Source organism: Centrocercus urophasianus, unplaced genomic scaffold (assembly GCF_019232065.1).
Source record: "Centrocercus urophasianus isolate 14NV4802_14NV808 unplaced genomic scaffold, USGS_Curo_1.0 seq_14, whole genome shotgun sequence".
Taxonomy (NCBI): Eukaryota; Metazoa; Chordata; class Aves; order Galliformes; family Phasianidae; genus Centrocercus; species Centrocercus urophasianus.
This window is the reverse complement of record NW_024884586.1, coordinates 43,330,740-43,348,231: the sequence shown is the minus strand read 5'-3', so window position 1 is coordinate 43,348,231 and position 17,492 is coordinate 43,330,740. Positions and strand designations below refer to the sequence as shown.

The following is a 17,492-nucleotide window of genomic DNA, read 5'->3' as shown; positions in this document are numbered from 1 at the left end:
ATCCTAATTATGACGTATAAATAGACTCACTCTTCAAGCACTGAGTTAGTTGGAATCTTTTTTTTTTTTCTTTTTTAAAGGCCAATGTAATCACTTATATGATGCTTTTCTCTAGGCCCTTAACAGATCTCCAAATCAAAATGTAATTATTTATAGCAATAACATGACCTTTCACTCAACTGAGAAAGAAAACATTGCACAATAGGTGACATTTGTCACTAGTGCTCAGTGCTGGTAGAAGTAATTTTAACATTTGACTATAAATTGTATTTGGGGTAAGAGTTCAACTCGTGAGGCAAGTGTTGAGTTTACATGTATAAGAGAGTTTATAAGTGAGTGAAGTTATGGAAGGAGAGCCATGCACTACCCCTGGCTGCAGATAGAAACATAAGTGCTCTTTCACACGAAATATAAATAGCAAGTGCTAAAAGAGCAGACCTGGGCCAGCAGTGCCAGCTGGGGCCGAATTCTGCCTTCCTTACGTATCTTTTGCTAACAGGAGCAGAAAACTGAGATGGAGGAACAGGAGCGGGCAGGAGAAGACGCATCTCTAATACAAATCTTTTTATTATTTGACATTGAGGCTGGTAGAACATCAAAGCTGGTCTTTTGGACATTGTTGTATTAGATGCCACAGACTCAGTATGCAGAATCATTAAGGCTGGGAAAGGCCACTATGATCATCCACTCCAACTGTTGACCATCACCACCACATCCACCAAACTGTGCTCGTAACTGTCACATCATATGGCAGTTCTGGCTCTGGGGAGCATGGAGAGCAGGGCTATGGGACCAATAAGCACTCTCCATGCCTGGTAGCAGTGGCCACGACCAGTGGAGAAGGCTGGGAGCAGTAGCTGTGTTGGTCTTGGGAGGAGTAGGTGGGACTATATGTGGCAGTACAGCAAACAACAGCCAGAGACAGAATAAATGAGTCAGTTTCCTAGCATGTTTGAATACTGTTTAAATATAAACACTGAAAATGAATATCTCTAACTGAGAAAAAAATAAAATTGGATGCGAAAATACACCAATAGTATGTTGCATATGTGTATAAATACATTGCATGGTCTGCAGAGTCATTATGTCTTCCTTCCAGACTGACTTTCTACAGGCTGACACAGAAGTTGAAGTAAAAGAAAATTGAAGGGAAAGGTTTTCAAGCAAACACGGTGTTGTTTTGGCAAGGGATTCATTTCCCAGAAAAATGAGTTGTAAAAACAATGCATAGTTTCAAAATAGACCCATTTGTGTTTTCACATCTAATCTACCCTACAATGTGAGGGGAAAGAGCAAGGGAGGAAATGGTGATGCAAAGAGGGAGCTCAAGATATTTTAATGGCATTTGAGACCAGCTCCACCACCCGTTCAAAGCCCATGCTGTTAACAGGGTCAGGAATCCTTTCCTCCAGAGGGAGGGCTTAAGAAATAACTAATGTGTTTTAACTACCAGATTTATTGCAGTGCACTGTTTCAACCTAAGTCCTGTTAGTGGGGTGGGGATGTGCTGAAAGGAGTAACTGTAGTGGGGAAGAAGAATGCCAGGTGCTCCCACCTCACAGAGGTGAAGGAAGCACTGCCCAGACCACCACTGTGAGGGTAGTCATGGCTCTGGGGGCTGATATGGAAACCCCAAAGCCCCTGGACAACACTGTTCAAATGGGCAGAGCATGCAGTTGGGGCCACCCCAAACCACTGGGGGTGCTGCAGCATGGTGGGAGGCAGGAATCAGTTACAAGATGGTTGAGGTTGGAAGGGACGTATGGCTTCATCTGATCCAATCTTCTGCTCAAGCAGGAACACCTACAGCAGGTGGTCCAGGACAATCCAGATGGCTTTTGACTGTCTCCAGAAGGGAGACTCCACAGCAGGAGTTCCAGAATGCATGAGCATGTCTTATCCTGACCCCAAATCTCCCACCAGTCTAACACAGCTGTCTCTGAGTGGCTCAGAGATCTACAGATGGAGAGCAAGCACTCTCATGAGACTTTCCCAAAAATCTCTGCTTTCTGGCTTCAATTTTTCTTTTCTTCTTTTTCCTTAGCAGACAAAAAGCTTCATAAGAGGTATCTGCTTGGTCTGGGGAATCAGTGACATGACTTCACAGCACCCGGTGAGGTAGACAAAGCTCAGAGCACCAGGGCAGTGATGTGATGACATCAAGGAGACCATGGAGGGAGCCGTGTCTGGTGCAAGGAGCATCCCTGGACCTTTTGCAGGCACAGTCCTTCCATGGGCATCCCTTTCTCATGGCCACGCACGGTGAATGGTGATTCCCACAGGGACACTGAGTACCAGACTGGGACAGAGTATTTTCCGTAGGAAAAGGTGGCAGTGCTGTGCACTGCTGCGGGGGACAGTGTTGGCTTCAACCACACAGGGTGCACTGGCCTAGGACACGTTAACGCTGGAGAAGAGGGGGGTGCTGGGCGGTGCGGATGCTGTGCCATCTGCCAGGTAGCCCAGGATGCTTTTGAGTTCTCCACGTGACAAATTAGCTTTGATGTGCAGGAATGCTTCCAAGTGTCTTTTGCTGCAAAAGAGAAATTTCAGATGTCAGCTCGTCTGCACCAGCCTGTAGAGCTGGGCAGTCCCCAGGTGGTACCAGCATTGAGTAATTCTACACAGGACACAGCACCTCAGGGGAGGTGTGAGGAGTCCCCAAGGCAAAGGAGAAGATCTGGCATATTTATATATTCCAAGTTACTGCCTTTCTTAATAGATTCCTTTTTTGTCCAATGGCACTGAGTGGCCATGAACTGACTGCAGCCTTCACCTGTTCTGTCCTGGACAAGTTCAGATTTTTCTAAGTTCTGGTTATGGAATATCTAGGGAAAACACAGCTCAGGTTGTGTGCAAAGAGATATCCAGCTAACTGGGCACCATTTACCCTCTTGATTTTTTTATCTGACAGAGGTCAGCACTGCCCAAGGTGTATGAGCCTCACCCATGCTAATATGTGGTTACTGCATGGCTCAATTAAAATTCCACATGTGTATCTGCAAATCTCTTTCAGCTTCTCTTACCGGATATCTGGGTATGCCGTGGCGAGTGTCGCAACTTCAATTTTAATAGCGCCTGTATCTTGAAGCCGGATTATTTCAGCCAGTTTGGGGAGTACTGAATTCAGCCAGGTGGCTTTAGACCCCTGTGGAAAAGGAAGTGGTCAGACCCTGGCACAGCCCTTCCTCCCACTTCTCCAGTCACCACCAGTCTCCAGTCTCCTGGCACCTCAGATGAACTTGTGCTCTGGTTTCTAGCTGCTCAATTCCCCAAGGCATACCCCAAGGGTGCTTGGTCTCCTGCCCATGCTGAGTGCTGTTGAGACTTGCTCTGTCTCCTCTCAAACATGGGTGGGGTGATAGAGATGGGGCTTGATTTGTATTTCCTTTTCTTTTTTCTAGAGATATGGAAGGATGGAGGTGATCTCAGAAGACAGAGAGGGAAGTTGTGGCCATGCAGAAACACAGCAGTGAAAGCCAGAGCATCCTGGGAGAAGCCCTTGGCAGAAGCCCCCTCACTGCCCTTGCTAGCCCCAAAGGCACAGAAGCGAAGGGAAATCAGGCTCCATGCAAGTTGTACTGCAACCAGAGCAATGCAGTGCTTAGCTTAGCCTCCTGCCCTTACTGATATAAATCTGCAAAGGAAACAACTGATTACAAGACAAAGGAGGCTGAAATCATTGCTCTGTCTGGGAAGGGCAGGGTGGCACTTGCAAAGCTCTCTCTGCCCAAGGCTTTTCCAGAAAGTTAAGCTGTGCTGGAAAGGTCAATGAGGGGCCACAAAAAGAGCATTCTCCTGTTTCTCAGTGTGCTCTACACTGACGTGGATGAGGTGAATGTTCACGTACATTGCTGGTGCAGAAGGCTTCCAGGTCGGCAGCATTCTTGGAGATGCTTTGGGCCAGGTTTTGCTGCTGCGTTGGGCTTTTCATGCTGACCTTCTTCTTCAACAGCCTCACGATGTAATCTTTCACCAAACGGACATGGATCTTCTCAATGACGGACTGTTGGGAAGGAGAGTGGGATCATCCATCTGTCATTTGCTTGGCATTGAGGGACGTGGTTCGCGGGTGAGGTGGGAACGGGCTGATAGTTGGACTGGAAGGTCTCAGTGGTCTTTTACAACTTTAATGATTTGATGATGTATGTGGATGAAGGACAAAGACGCCTCAAGTGCTACGAAGCCTGTCCCCCCAAACGTCCACTGATGTTCAAACATGAGGGGCCACACTGACTGCCAACCTCCCTGCAACCTGCAAAATGACATCCTAGATACCGAGAATTTCTTTGTACTTTAATTAATGAGGTGTGGGAACTTCTGAAAGTTGCTTCCTTCTGGGAAGACTTCAGTGCTTAGAAAACATCTCCAAGTGTTAGATAAGAGGTAGCGGTACTCCAGAGAAACAGGAACTCGCCCCCCTCCTCCTGTTCCTCTCTCTAATACACAAAACTTCATAATTTTGTTTTAACTACTAAAAAGACAAAGGCAGGAAATCAAAGATTTTTTATATGGTAAGTTTCACATATACTGAAGCATGAGCATGTGGTTGTGCCTGTTTCTCTTTGACTTACATGGTAAAAAGGGTCCTTCAGCGTCCGTAACTCTGAAATATGACTGCTGGTCGTTTTAATGATCTCATTCATAATTTCATTGCTGCATTCCCACTTATTTTCTGTAAATTTCTTATAAATTGGCTGAAAAATAAAGGAAAAACTACTTAGTTTCTATGCATGTTCAGACTCTCCCCCTACAGCACTTCTCCTGGATGCGATCAGCACTTTGCACTTCCCATGCATAGCTGTGCCTACACACTTTGCCTGGAGTTTGAAGACATCAGCTCAGGTTTTCTGGCAGAGCTGATGCTGAGAAGCAACCTGGCTAAGATCCCTTCTGAAGAGGGGTGTTTTTAGCAGGGAGTATCAGTGCTACTGGACCTTATTGAAGGTAGTCCAATTTTTTAGGTCAAATTCTTTCCAATGCTCACTCTAGCCCCAAATTAACTAATGGTACTCACTGATGATGCGGTGCTGAGGGACATGGCTTAGTGGGCACTGTGGGGATGGGTTGGACTTGATGATCTCAGAGGTCTTTTCCAACCTTAATTGTTCTGTGATAATTTCTATGAATGTCACCATGTTTGAGTCATGGATTTGGGTGGCCGATAGTGCAGTGCCCTCGTGTCACCGCTGCTGTCCCACCTGGTGGAACTAGTGCATGGAACAGGGAGTGTGGGCTGCGTGCATACCTTCAGCTGGGCAAAGAGCTGCTGAAGCAGGACATCCTCACTGCTGATCTCAATGTCCCTAAGGGTGCTAAGTATCCTCTCTTTGTTATCATCCTTTTCTGCTATGTTCTTCTCTGTGTAGTCTCTGAAAGGAAATATTGCCAAGGTCAGAATAACCTGTCCCCAAAGAGAGGTTCCCAAGCTTTCCTCTGTCTACTCTGGGGCATCTTCCCTTTATCTCACTATTTCCCACTGTTGGCAGTGAAAGGAACTCTTACCTAAAATTACAGCAGTTGTTAATATTTGCAATCAGAACAGGTCTGTAGTGTCTGTGCTTCTTGCCCTTCTCCTTGAAGTCTTCAAAAGCATCCTTGTAGCTGGAGGGGAGATGGGAAGACAGGCAGATGAGTGATGGCACCAGGACACTGGGGAAGCACTGCTGCCCTCTGGGGCCTTACCACACCTTCTCAGGAAGGCAGCCAACTCTGTCGACAGTCGGCACGACAGCTCCTCACCCAGTACAGCATTGATGTCCCTGGCTCTCATCTGGCTGTTGTAGATACTCTAGCAAACAAAGCAAAAAAAGAAGAATTGTAGGCAAAGAAGATCCATAAAACACCTGAGAAAGTGGGGAAGGAGTTTTTTTTTCTCTCCTTTTTTCCTTTTTCTGGTGTGGACTGTCCCAGCACCTGTCACACCAGTAGTATGGGTTTGGACTCTCTCATGCCACCCACTTGTGCTATGGCCCTATACATGCAACTTGGCCTTTTGTCTTCCTGCATTGACTACAGTTTGTCTCAGATCTTAAGTACAAACAAGATGCTTTTATTTTTAAATATATATCTGTATTACCTGGATAACAATTATTGCTAGTAGTTCACTCTGAAAATGTCCATTGAGTTTCTCTGGTTCTTTGTCTTCTTTCCATCTTTGGATTTCCTTTTCTAAGCATTTGCTCAGCACATTTTTGATGGTAGCCTTCAGAGAACAAAGAACAATAGCGTTTACCACAAAATAGATACCACAGTTGCTGCACTCTGCAAGGGTAGTTTTCTTTACCCAGCTACCCATTGGTTTAGAAGTTTTCGTCTACCATGGCTGAGAAATAAAGGCTCCTTGTTATGAGACACCCTACCCACAGCTTCCCAGCAGCAAGGACACCCTCTCGCAACATTCCCCTACTCAGTAAAGACTGAAATATTTCAGGGGAAGAATGAGAGGCCCTGGCACTGCTGCCCAGAGAACTGTGGATTCCCCGTTCCCAGAGGTGCTCAAAGCCAGGTTGGATGGGGCCCTGGGCAGCCAGATCTGGTGGGGGGCAAGCAGCCCATGGCAGGGGGTTGGAGCTGGATGGGCTTTAATGTCCCTTCCAACCTAAGCTGTTCTATGATTCTATGAAGGTCATGACCCACCACCCCAATATGTCAGCACTAGGTAGGAAGGGCACAGGCAAATATACGTGCCAAAATTTCAGTTTCCCCAGAGATGTGTTACATGTAACCTGTAACACTCAGTGCTACCCACTGAGCTCATTTTGCAATCCTTTATCATAAGCACTCCTCATGTCTTACCAAACCTGGAGTGAATCAAGATGTCCCACGCTTCCCCTGAACGGACCCTTCTGCGTGCTCGCTGTGCAGCACAGCTGCTGTGCAATAGCTGGCACCCACCCTCTGCTCACTGCCCCATTTGTGCATGTCACAGCCCATCTGCAATCCATTGTGAACTGCAGCAAAACCGGCCAAAAGTGTGTAACTTCTCATTTTCCAGGAACTCCAGCCCAAAGTGCCAAAAGCATTAAGCTATGGGAGGGATGTGAAAGTTGCTCTTTGTGTCCTTTAAGGAGCAAGCGATCCAAATATCGGAGCAACTGTTGTTTCCTGCAGACCGTGTGATTCTCTATCAAGGAGGCAGATTTTCCCAGACCGGACCTGTGTGCTTTGTGCTCACCCAAGTTCTGGCACGGCTGCAGAAGCCAGAAATAGGGCTGGGAGGATCACCTGCATGCGAGACTGTAAGCTCCTCCTTAGGATGATTTAGCAGACAACTGGAAAGTTACCAGCAAAGCCCTGCTATTGAACTTCTTCCCACCTCCCTAGCACCGGTTTTACAAGAACAGAGCAGTAATTTTTGGCCAGCTCCCAGGGCAAAGAGATGGGCAAGCCAGGAGGTAGTGGAAAGTTTACTCTTAAAGTCCCATCCAGTAGCAGCCCACCTACAAGGAGAAAAAAAAACCAAAAAACTTTCCTGCTTCTTCTTCTCTTTTGGAGGGTGTGTGGTTTATGGGGAGAGGTGGGAAGTGGGTACTTAGGATAAGTCAGAGCTCCTCCCTATACACAGCATGTAACGAGAAGGAAATGAGCAGATTCTCACCTCTTCACTCTCAAGGTATTTCTTTTCGAGCTCTTTGCTCAGACTTAAAGGCAAAAGACTTCCAAGCTCAAGTTTTTCCAGCTCCTCTGCTAAAACACGATCTTTTCTCATATCTCTGGAATGAAAAAGCCAAACGATCACATTTTCCAAGACCAGAATAATTCAAGACAGCTGCTGATGCAAATTGCTAACACTCCTTGAGGATACCAGTGAGAAACCAGATGTAAATGCATCCTGTCCTTAGCATGGGCCACTGCACTGTCTTGAGGATAGGGTCCCCTGAGCAACAGTACAAATGAGTTTGGGGATACAGCCTCTCTCCATGCATACAGCAAGCTATCTAATGAAAGAATTACTTTGGGTAATCCCTAGGCAACATCCTTCATGCCCAGAATGCTCAGGTTTTCCTATTTACTGGCTACCTTCTGCTCCAGGCTAGACTCTGGCTAGAGTTTCCAGATTTTCCAAGAATGAGATGAGGGCCACAAGCAAAGCCCTATATATCTGTGTGGACATCCACTGCCTGTGTGGTCTACTGACAATTGGTTACACCCTAGCAGCCCTGAGGATGTGCCTACAGGTTATTCTGGCTAGCACCATGTCATTGACTCCAAAACCTAACCATGGGTTGGACTGCATCAAAGCAACACCAATCCATGAATCAAGCAAATGTCTGTTTTTGGCAGCCAGAGAACCTGTTGGTGAAAGAGTCACTTACTTTGGGTAAATGTTGTGCACCCAAGAGAGGAGAAGGTAAACATCCTTGTCATCCAGCTGAGACTCAGCAGCTTTCTTTGCCAGAGAGGCAAAATGGTGGTGATAGAGCTCTGCATATGTGCGGAACACATCAAACTCAGGGGGATAAAGCTGTTTAATGTACTGTGCCACTACCATCAAATCTTCTTTCATTGTCTTCCCCATGTGCAGGAGGTTTTGGCCAACTGCAGAGAGGTTCTCAGTTCTAGGAGTATGACTCGTGTCTTTCATTCGAGTATCTACTGACTCCTTTACTGTGGCCATCCAAAGATCTTTCCATTTTCTAGGCCTAAATTGCATGTTTTGTTCAGGCAGATTTTCTGACATGCAGTTCTGGTCTTCTTTCTCCTGTTCTTTCAGTGCATCTACAGCCTGCTGCAGCAGTTCTGGGTTTGTTCTTGCTAGAAGCACAGAGTCTTTCAAGACACTGAAGACTCTGTGTTTCAGGACATCGCAGATGGACTCGATGTCTTGCTGGGTGATGGTCAGTCCTTCCACACTTTTGCCAGACACATTCTTCTCCAGGGCAATCAGATGCTGGACAGCATCACAGAGCTTCTGCTTTTCCACGAGATCCATGACTTGTTTGACTGAGGAGAAAAGAACAGCCTTTCTTTACCCAACAGCAAAAATCTTCATTCCTGTTTTGTATAAAAACCGTGGCTTTCAAATACCGTTTTTAAAATGTTCCCATTTGTATAATGCTAAGTCTTGGGCTCCTTTACCACACATAAGTTCTTTCTTTATTTAAAGATTAGGTTATTCCTAGTCTCCTGCTGAGTGGGCATAATGCTAATCTGAATGCTCATCCCTGCTCTGTTACATATCAGCAGATGTTCATGTGCTACCCGTGATTTTTTTCCTGAATTTAGAATTGTGATTTTGTTGTTGTTTCTTGTTTGCTTGGGTTGCTATGCAAGGGTCTGAGAGTCTCTTAAATTTTTTAATACCCTCTTAAATTTTTTAATGTACCCCGAGGATACACTGTGAGTTTCCCAAGAAAGAAAAAGAATCAGGGAGCAAAAACTGTATACATAAGTACGTAACTGTTCCTCTGAAAGGAGCCGAAGCAGAGGAATAGGCACAAAGCAACATGCCCTGGCACTAGAGCTGCCATCTGCATCTCAGTCAAAGGGCCCATTCAAGATGGTTTGTTTTCCTGCACCATGTGGTTATTTGGCTCAAGGATTGGCCATGCAGACCAATGGACTATTGGGGGTTGGGGATCAAAGCAAGGAAGTCAGAGCAAAGCAGCTAAAATGTCTGCCATGTGGATGCCCAATCTTGAAAGTAAAGTCAAATTCCTATGGGTTTTTAAAGAGTAATTTTGGCACAGAAGTCCATTTTATGGGGTTATATATTCTAATTGAAGAAATAGCTGATTAGCACTGATAAACTCTGCAGCACGATGCTGAAATGATGAGCACAGTTTAAAAATCAGCCTTATCTTTTTTTTTTTAGGTATTATATCTGTGATATTAGGGCAAAAAATGAGGGCAAAAAACGCAAATATTCAGCATCATCTTGAAGACAACTGGGTTGGAACAAAATGTGAATTAACAAACCTAAAAATTTAAAATTTGCTAAACATAATAAAGCAAAGAGCAAGACGGCATAACTGCACAGAGAACAAGAAAAGATGCAAAGGTTTCTGAGGGTGGCAGCAATGTTGGGGATTAAATAAAAAGCAGCCCCCAAATCTGAGTAAATACTTTACCCCAATAGCACACAACAGTCTAAAGGGATATGAAAGGAATAAATCTATCAAAACAACCTGATAAAATCTGAAACTGCTAGAGAAGGAGTCTGATAACATACAGTTCTCCCAAAAAGATGAAAGAAATCACACTTTTATTTCAAGTCTGGAGCTGTCAAAGTGAAGAGGATATTTTGCTTAAGCAGGAAGAAACCTTCAGAAAGAATGAGCTGAGGGAGAAGTCCATCCAATTCATCCCCATTAATGTGACCTCAAGCAGGAAGCGAGGCTTTAGAAAAAGTATAGATGGAAAGATGTAGTTAAATAGGAAGTGCTAGAGGAAATACCATGTGGGTTTTCCAGAAATAGGCTGGATGACACATTTAGCGGGTGAGATAAATACAGTTAAGCTATCCTGTCTGAACTGCCACCAGTTGCTCGATATGGTGTAATCTGAGAAATGATGAAACTGGAAAAGTTATATCCCAAAATAAGTTCTCTTAGACACACAAGGATTTTACTGAAAACTCTGGGTGGAGAAGGCCTATGTTATTCATGAATCTCATCTCACTTAATGTTCTCCTTAGTGACTTTATACAAAAGCTGGGAGTGCCCAATTGACATCTGCTGATTACACAAAGGCATTATCGAAACTGAGGGCTGGGTGCGTGATACAGGAACAACGGGATTACTTCTACAGTTGATGGGCAGAAACTCAGTAGCACGAAGAATAAGGCACAAATCTAATAGAACATAAGTTGCTTAGCAACAAATAGGATTTTCTGCTGCAAGCTGGATGTGCATCAGCCTGAAATAAAGGAGGAAGAGAGATGTCTGGAGAATTAATAAATTGCTGCTGTGGGATGATGGTAAAAATGCCAGGCTTGATCTCAGGATGTATCTGGTGTGGGATTTCCCGTAAAACAGGAAAATGGTAATTTATTGTTCCAGGTATTACTGGTAACTCAGCTGGAGTAATTTCTGCAGATATAATTGATTTATTTCAAAAGAGGGCATTGGAAATGGGGCAATGCAGAGGTGAGCTGAGCACTTACCGCTGGGCGGCCTGGGTTTCCTCATTTTCTTAAGTGCAGTCGTAAGTATCCCCTTTATTCCTTTCTTTCCCTTCTCTGGGCTCTCTCCAGCGGAGGCACAGCTCCCGTTGCTGGTGATGGAAGATGCCCGCGAGGTTCTGCAGGCTGCCTCTGGCCTTTCACTCATTTTTTCCTGGTCCTTGGACCAAATCTCGTCTCCAGAAGTACAGCTAGGGATGTGCTCAGCTACTGAGGCCAAAGGATTTTCCAGCTGCACATTTACATCACTGCAACCTGCTGTTCCATTGCGTATTCCAATGGGACCACTTTGGAAAAAAGGTAACATTTTCATCATTTTCCTTCTAACCTGTAAATTCAGAAAAAAACAAAAACAAAAAAACCAAAAACCAAACAGTCAGGTTGTAACAGTTTGCATAAAAACTGCCACAGCACAGCGTGATATACTACCATCAAAAGAAAAGCATGTCTGTAATAAGCCCTCACTACACAGAATCATAGAATGGCTTTGGTTGGAAGGGACCTCAAGGATCGTGAAACTCTAAACCCCTGCCACAGGCAGGGCCACCAGCCTCCATATCTAATACTATAGCAGGCTGCCCAGGGCCCCATCCAACCTGGCCTTGAACACCTCCAGGGACAGAGCATCCACAGCCTCTCTGGGCAGCCTGTTCCAGCACCTCACCACTCTCGTTGTGAAGAACTTCTCCCTGATATCCAACCTAAATCTTCCCTCCTTCAACTTAAAACCATTTCCCCTTGTCCTGCCACTATCTACCCTTGTAAAGCGTTGGGCCATGAGGTAGGGTGGGACAAGTGTCCTGCAGCTGTTCAAAGCAACTTACATCCCCCTTACTTTCATATAGAATCTGGACTGATTCCAGCCTTTCCTGGGAACTGTTTTTTGCCAGTCCCTGCTCATCCAGCTGCCTATCAGCTTGTGAAAACACCCACAAAGCAACTTGCACATCTTGAAACACAGAGTTGCAGCATGAGCCGTGGTTAAAGCAGAAAGAAATCATGGGTGGAGTGGATTTCTCACCACTTCATTAGGGACTAATTGAACCTGGGCTTAACAAAGCTGCTGGCAGCCAACAGGGTGGCTGCACGGTCCTCTCCTGGCTCAGGGGACACAGGAACATGGCAGCAGGATTGGGGTGGCTGACATTCTGCTGTCACAGTCCCACTCCACCACCAAGATCCTGAATGCTCCTGCACTACAAATCATTAATAAGGCAATCTTCAAATACCCTTGCAAGTTTATGCTGCTGTTATGTATCATGCTGATACAAACAATGATACTCATTTCTGGGCAAACCGGTTGGAAGTACGTGGCTTTTTTTGTTTTAATTGCAATTCCTCCTTAGTCTCCCCACAGGCTGGAGCACTTTGAAGCACCACATCAGAGGAAGCAAACAAGCGTGCATTGCTGAAATGCTTTTCTTCTCCCTGCTTTGCTGCTTGGTCACCTTCAGAGTCCATAAAGCTTCTAAAGCAAAGGCAGTACGAAGCTGAGAGCTCCTTTGGGAGGCAGAGGATGGAATGCAGGCATGCAGCTGGCTGGCTTTGCACTGAGCCCAGTGACCTTGGGTGCAGCACAATGCAACCCTGAACTGCTGCTACAGCTATGGACTCCAGGTCCCTATTCCTTCTCTGTGGGAGGAAGGGAGAAAAAACTGCTGTGCTGCACTGGGGCTACTCCACTCATGGTGTTCCATTAGAAAAAGGAAAAAAAAAAACAAAAAATGGCGCTTTTTTTTTTTTTTTTTTTTTTTAATTCTAGTAGGAAAAAATCTAATGGTAACAAGTAGGGACATTTCTAATCATTGTTGCTAGCCCGCATTTCTCAATACTGTGTTGGAGTTGGACTAGATGATTTAAAGGTCCCTTCCAACTCAAACAACTGTATGATTCCATGATTTAAGTTAATTCTGCCAAATTCCATCCTTCCTGTTTTTGCAAGCACAGAAGTCAACTGATCCTTATCATCCCAAACAAAGCATTTTTTGTTTGTTTGTTTGTTTCTAAAAAAATAAGCCACTTCTCCCCTCTATGTGGCCAAAGTTGACTTTCAGCTAGCAGTCACTTCTGCCTTTTGTTTCAAGGAACAACAATGGAAAAAAAAAGGATTTCAGAATGGTTTTGCTGCTTCTTCAATAGGAAGAGGAATAAACATAATTTATCTTGAGAAATGCTGAAATAAGAATGTGCATGAAGGAGTCTGGGTGTGTTTTTTCAGCTTGAACTAATAAAAACCAAGGTAGCTAAGTATCTGAGGAAGGCTGTAAATGCAATAGCTCTTACACTTGACCAGATCGAGCACTCACCCAGACTTTATCAGTCTGGCACTTCTGCTTTGCATTTCTTTGTGCCTCTCCAGCAGTACTGCAATAAGATGAGAGGGAGTGGCCTCAAGTTGCATCAGGGGAAGTTCAGGTTGAATAGTAGGAAATATTTCTTCTCAGAAGGAGTGGCAAGGCACTGGCACAGGCTGCCCAGGGAGGTGGCGGAGTCACTGTCCCTGGAGGTGTTCAAAAGGTGGAAAGATGTGGCACTGAGGGACGTGGGCAGTACTGATGGTAGATGGACAGTTGGACTGGATCATCTTAGAGATCTTTTCCAACCTTAATGATTCTGTGATTCTACGATCCACTCTCGGCTGCCATGGCAGAGCAGACACACTGCAGGCTCAGCCAAGGGCTATCTGTGCATACTCCTCTCTGCTCACCGTCCTGCTCAGAACTGCAGCTGGCTCCTAGTCACTTCAGCAGTCACTTCCCAAGTGATCTGTCATTTCCCAAAGCAGGAAAAGAATCCATAACTGAGTTCTGAGAAATTTAATGGTTTAAGATCATGTCTCTACATTGATCCCAAGTCATCATTACTGTTAATTTTCTATTTACTAATAACTTTTACTATCATCATCATCCTCATTATTGTTACATGGCATGAGTCTCCAGCACAACACATTCAATGTTACAGTTTCTAACCAGAAGAGCTGCACAACCCACACAGCATCCTCTGCTATCCCACACTGAGGGCTCGTGCCACTGGGATGATGATGGTGCTGACTGCCAACGTGGCTGGACTGGGACCAGCTGGGTGCTGAGCCACCATCTCCATAGATTCATAGAATTACTTGGGTTGGAAGGGCCCCTGAAAGGTATCTAGTCCAACTCCTCTGCAATGAATGGGGACATCTACAGCTCTGTCAGGTGTTCAGAGCCTGGCAAAGATCTACTGGTTTGTCTGTTCTGAATTTTTTGTTTGACTGCTTTTTCCTGAGCTGCTGCCAGTGTAACAGCCATTTGTTTGGACTTGCTGCCCTTTTCATCCTCCTGATCACATTCTTGTCTGGTTTTACTGGAAAGCCCCCCCTCTCCTACATTAGTTATTCAGCAAAGTTTGTTTCCTGTATTTCCATCAGCCATTCTTTCTGTCCCTTCTCCCTGTGGAAGTGGAAGAGAGGACAGCCTACTGTTGTCAGCAACTGCGAAATTGCGAGACCCCCCCGCGGGGTCTGATGTGCTAAGCTCCCTCCCTGCTCTAATGATTGATGTGTGATGTGGGCCCCTAGGGGCGTAGACGAAGTAATTAGGCTATATAAGGTAGTTAATACGTGTAATAAACGCCATTTGCTGCTCATCATATTGGTGTCACCTCAGTAATTGGCCAAGCTGCGGTCTCCTGGGGAAGCGGAACGGGCGCGTACTGCAACAGCCTACATGAGAATACTGCAGTGGATCAGACCATTACTCAGACCATGCAGCAATAGCTAAATAAGCTGCCAAGAAACCAATGCAAAGAGCCTACTGAGTCACCAGTTCCAACCTTTGCAAATTGAGAAGCCATCCTAAGAAGTATTTCTCTTTTTCCTACCAATTTTTGTTGTCTGGATTGGTACTGAATAAATACACTGTGAAGCTGGGAGCTGGCACTTGGTTCTGCCTGAGAGATGCAATCCATTGATGAACCAGGACAGTACCACCAGGGGTAATGGTGATGAGGGACCCTAGGAAGCAGGAAAAGGCCCAGGCATCTCATCTGGCACGAGGTGCTTTAAATTGCCTCCAAACTACCTCCTGTCTAGGGAACAACACACAGAGAGCCACACAATGCCTCTGTCATTCTTAAATGAGGGTTTGGGTTCCCTAAAGTACAGTAGCACAATTGGAAACAGTCCTGCAACCCTGTGTTGGGAGTGAAAAAATTTCAAGCAGCAAAAGATAAAATTTACACATATATATTGGCATTGGGTAAATAGAAAAGGGAAAATGCAGTGTAATCAGCTCTTTTCACTTCTTGCTTTGGATGCAGGTAGTATCATTTTAAACTGCTGCTGCTGAAAGGCAAACTAGATGTTGCTTTCCAGGATTTTGTTTTTCTATTGCTATTCCTGCTCTCAGACTTAGAGCTTGCCAGGTTTGCTGGTAGGGATAAACAGACCAATAAGACACATGAATTCCAGTGGCCATTCCAGAGGTCCTGGAGCAATCTCTCTTACCATTGTTTTAAGACTCTTTGGCTTTCCAGGCTTCTTTTTATAGAAAGGGCACTGAAGCTTCAGCAAATTCAAACGATTTCTCCAAAGCTCTCTGTTCCCATTTCATCATCTCCATCAGAACTGGCAAGCCCCAACTTCCCATAGTGGGAGCAGTTGGATATTTTGGCAGTTGGATATTTTGAAGAACAAAATATTCATATGTGCCACACTGAATCTGGATCCTGGTGCACAGTGGAGTTTGAGGATACTTTGGTGCCCAAGATCTATGTCTGGGTGCGTTAACAAGAGCCACTGCTTACTGCCTGTTCTTCAAAATATGAATATTTTCAGCTCTGAATGTGGACATGATGGCAAGGAACCATGGCTTCTACATCAGATCCAGCCACAGAAAGCCACATCCTTAAATTGTAGCAGTCTCAGGAAGAGGTCCTACACTGAGACACATGAGGATCCTAACCCTGAACCAGCCTTCACCTGGGGCTGAGAAGCTGATGCAATGCATGTGGGGTGGTTGCCCAGGGAATTTCAGGCAGATTCCTCAGTGTGCTGGGGAAAGGTGGGCGCTAAGTGCAGTGGCACTTTTCTGGCTCACACTTCATAGAACCATTGAACGGCTTGTGTTGGATAGGCTGTTAAAGACCATCCACTCCCAATGCCCTGGCATGGGTAGGACATCACCCACCAGCTCAGATTGCCCAGGGCCCCATCCAACCTGTCCTTGAGCACCTCCAGGGATGGGGAACACATAGCTTTTCTGGGCAGCACTGCCAGGGCCTCACTACCTTCTGAGTAGAGAATCTCCTCCAGAGATCTAACCTAAATCTCCTGTGTTTTACTTTGAAATCATTCTGCCTTGTCCTATCAGTATATGCCCATATAAAAAGTTGGTCTCTTCCCTGTTTATATGCTCTCTTTAAGTACTGGAAGGTCACAGTGATGTCTCCTGCACAGTTACAAAACCGTAAGCATGGCAATGCAGAAGTTTGTCAGCTCAACACCACGACCCTGGGCATGACAGCTGCCTGGGACAAAACTGTCCTGACACTGAAATCAGGCATTTCAGCACAGTTGCTTTTGACTGAATCATAAATCCCTTATATTCCTGGAATCTGTGAGGAAACCACTTCCTTTTGAAAGAAACAAATGCAGGAGGGGGTGGGAACTGCCACACTGAATCTGGATCCTGGTGCACAGTGGAGTTTGAGGATACTTTGGTGCCCAAGATCTATGTCTGGGTGCGTTAACAAGAGCCACTGCTTACTGCCTGTACCTATGCTCTGACACCTATGCAATGAGCAACAGCAGTCAGACACAACTGTCACGATGCTGTTGCCAGACATGCAGTCCTGTGGTCCCCTAGGATGCATCTGGAGCCATCGCCCTTCTGGCTGCTGCTGGAATAGCTGTTTTCTCTATTCTGGCCCTAACAAAGTAGGGCCACTTGGCCGGGGAGCCCCCCGAGCACTTTCTACCTAACTTCTCTGTCTCGAGTGCAACCAAGAGCCGTGTGCCCGCTAGCCCGGCAATCAGGCAGGAGAGGTGCGGGTCCCGCGGGAGAAGGGGGGGGGAGGGAGAGCCCCGAGCTGCGGCGAAAGGACGGACAGACAATAAGACAGACAGTCGGACAGACGGACTTACCCTGCAGCAGCTCTCGGCAGCGGCACTGGCTGCGGGGCACCGGAGCAGCCCTACTATAAGGGGAGGGCACGGAGGCGGAGACCCGACCTCCCAGGGAGCCCGCTGCTTGGGAAACTCCGCCCGCGAGGGTTCAGCCTAGAGGGAAACGAGAAATTCCCTGAATGGGGAAGAAGTTCCAGTGGGACGACGTAGTTAATTCGGGAAAGTGTTGGTAGCGTGTGCCCCAGCATCCTGATGGAGCGCTGA

At 45.9% G+C, this 17,492-nt stretch overlaps 1 protein-coding gene across 1 annotated transcript; it reads right to left on the bottom strand.

Annotated features, from left to right (window-relative positions):
* Positions 1–552: 552 nt before the first annotated feature.
* Positions 553–17,275, bottom strand: TNFAIP2 (TNF alpha induced protein 2). Its single transcript, XM_042815034.1, has 12 exons — positions 17,247–17,275; positions 11,108–11,453; positions 8,319–8,946; positions 7,601–7,715; positions 6,080–6,205; positions 5,691–5,791; positions 5,506–5,604; positions 5,249–5,372; positions 4,575–4,697; positions 3,851–4,006; positions 3,027–3,148; positions 553–2,533 (listed from the first exon to the last, which is right to left on the bottom strand). The coding sequence occupies exons 2-12, from the start codon at positions 11,439–11,441 to the stop codon at positions 2,392–2,394; spliced, it is 2,070 nt and encodes a 689-aa protein (XP_042670968.1). The 5' UTR covers positions 11,442–11,453; positions 17,247–17,275; the 3' UTR covers positions 553–2,391.
* Positions 17,276–17,492: the final 217 nt, after the last annotated feature.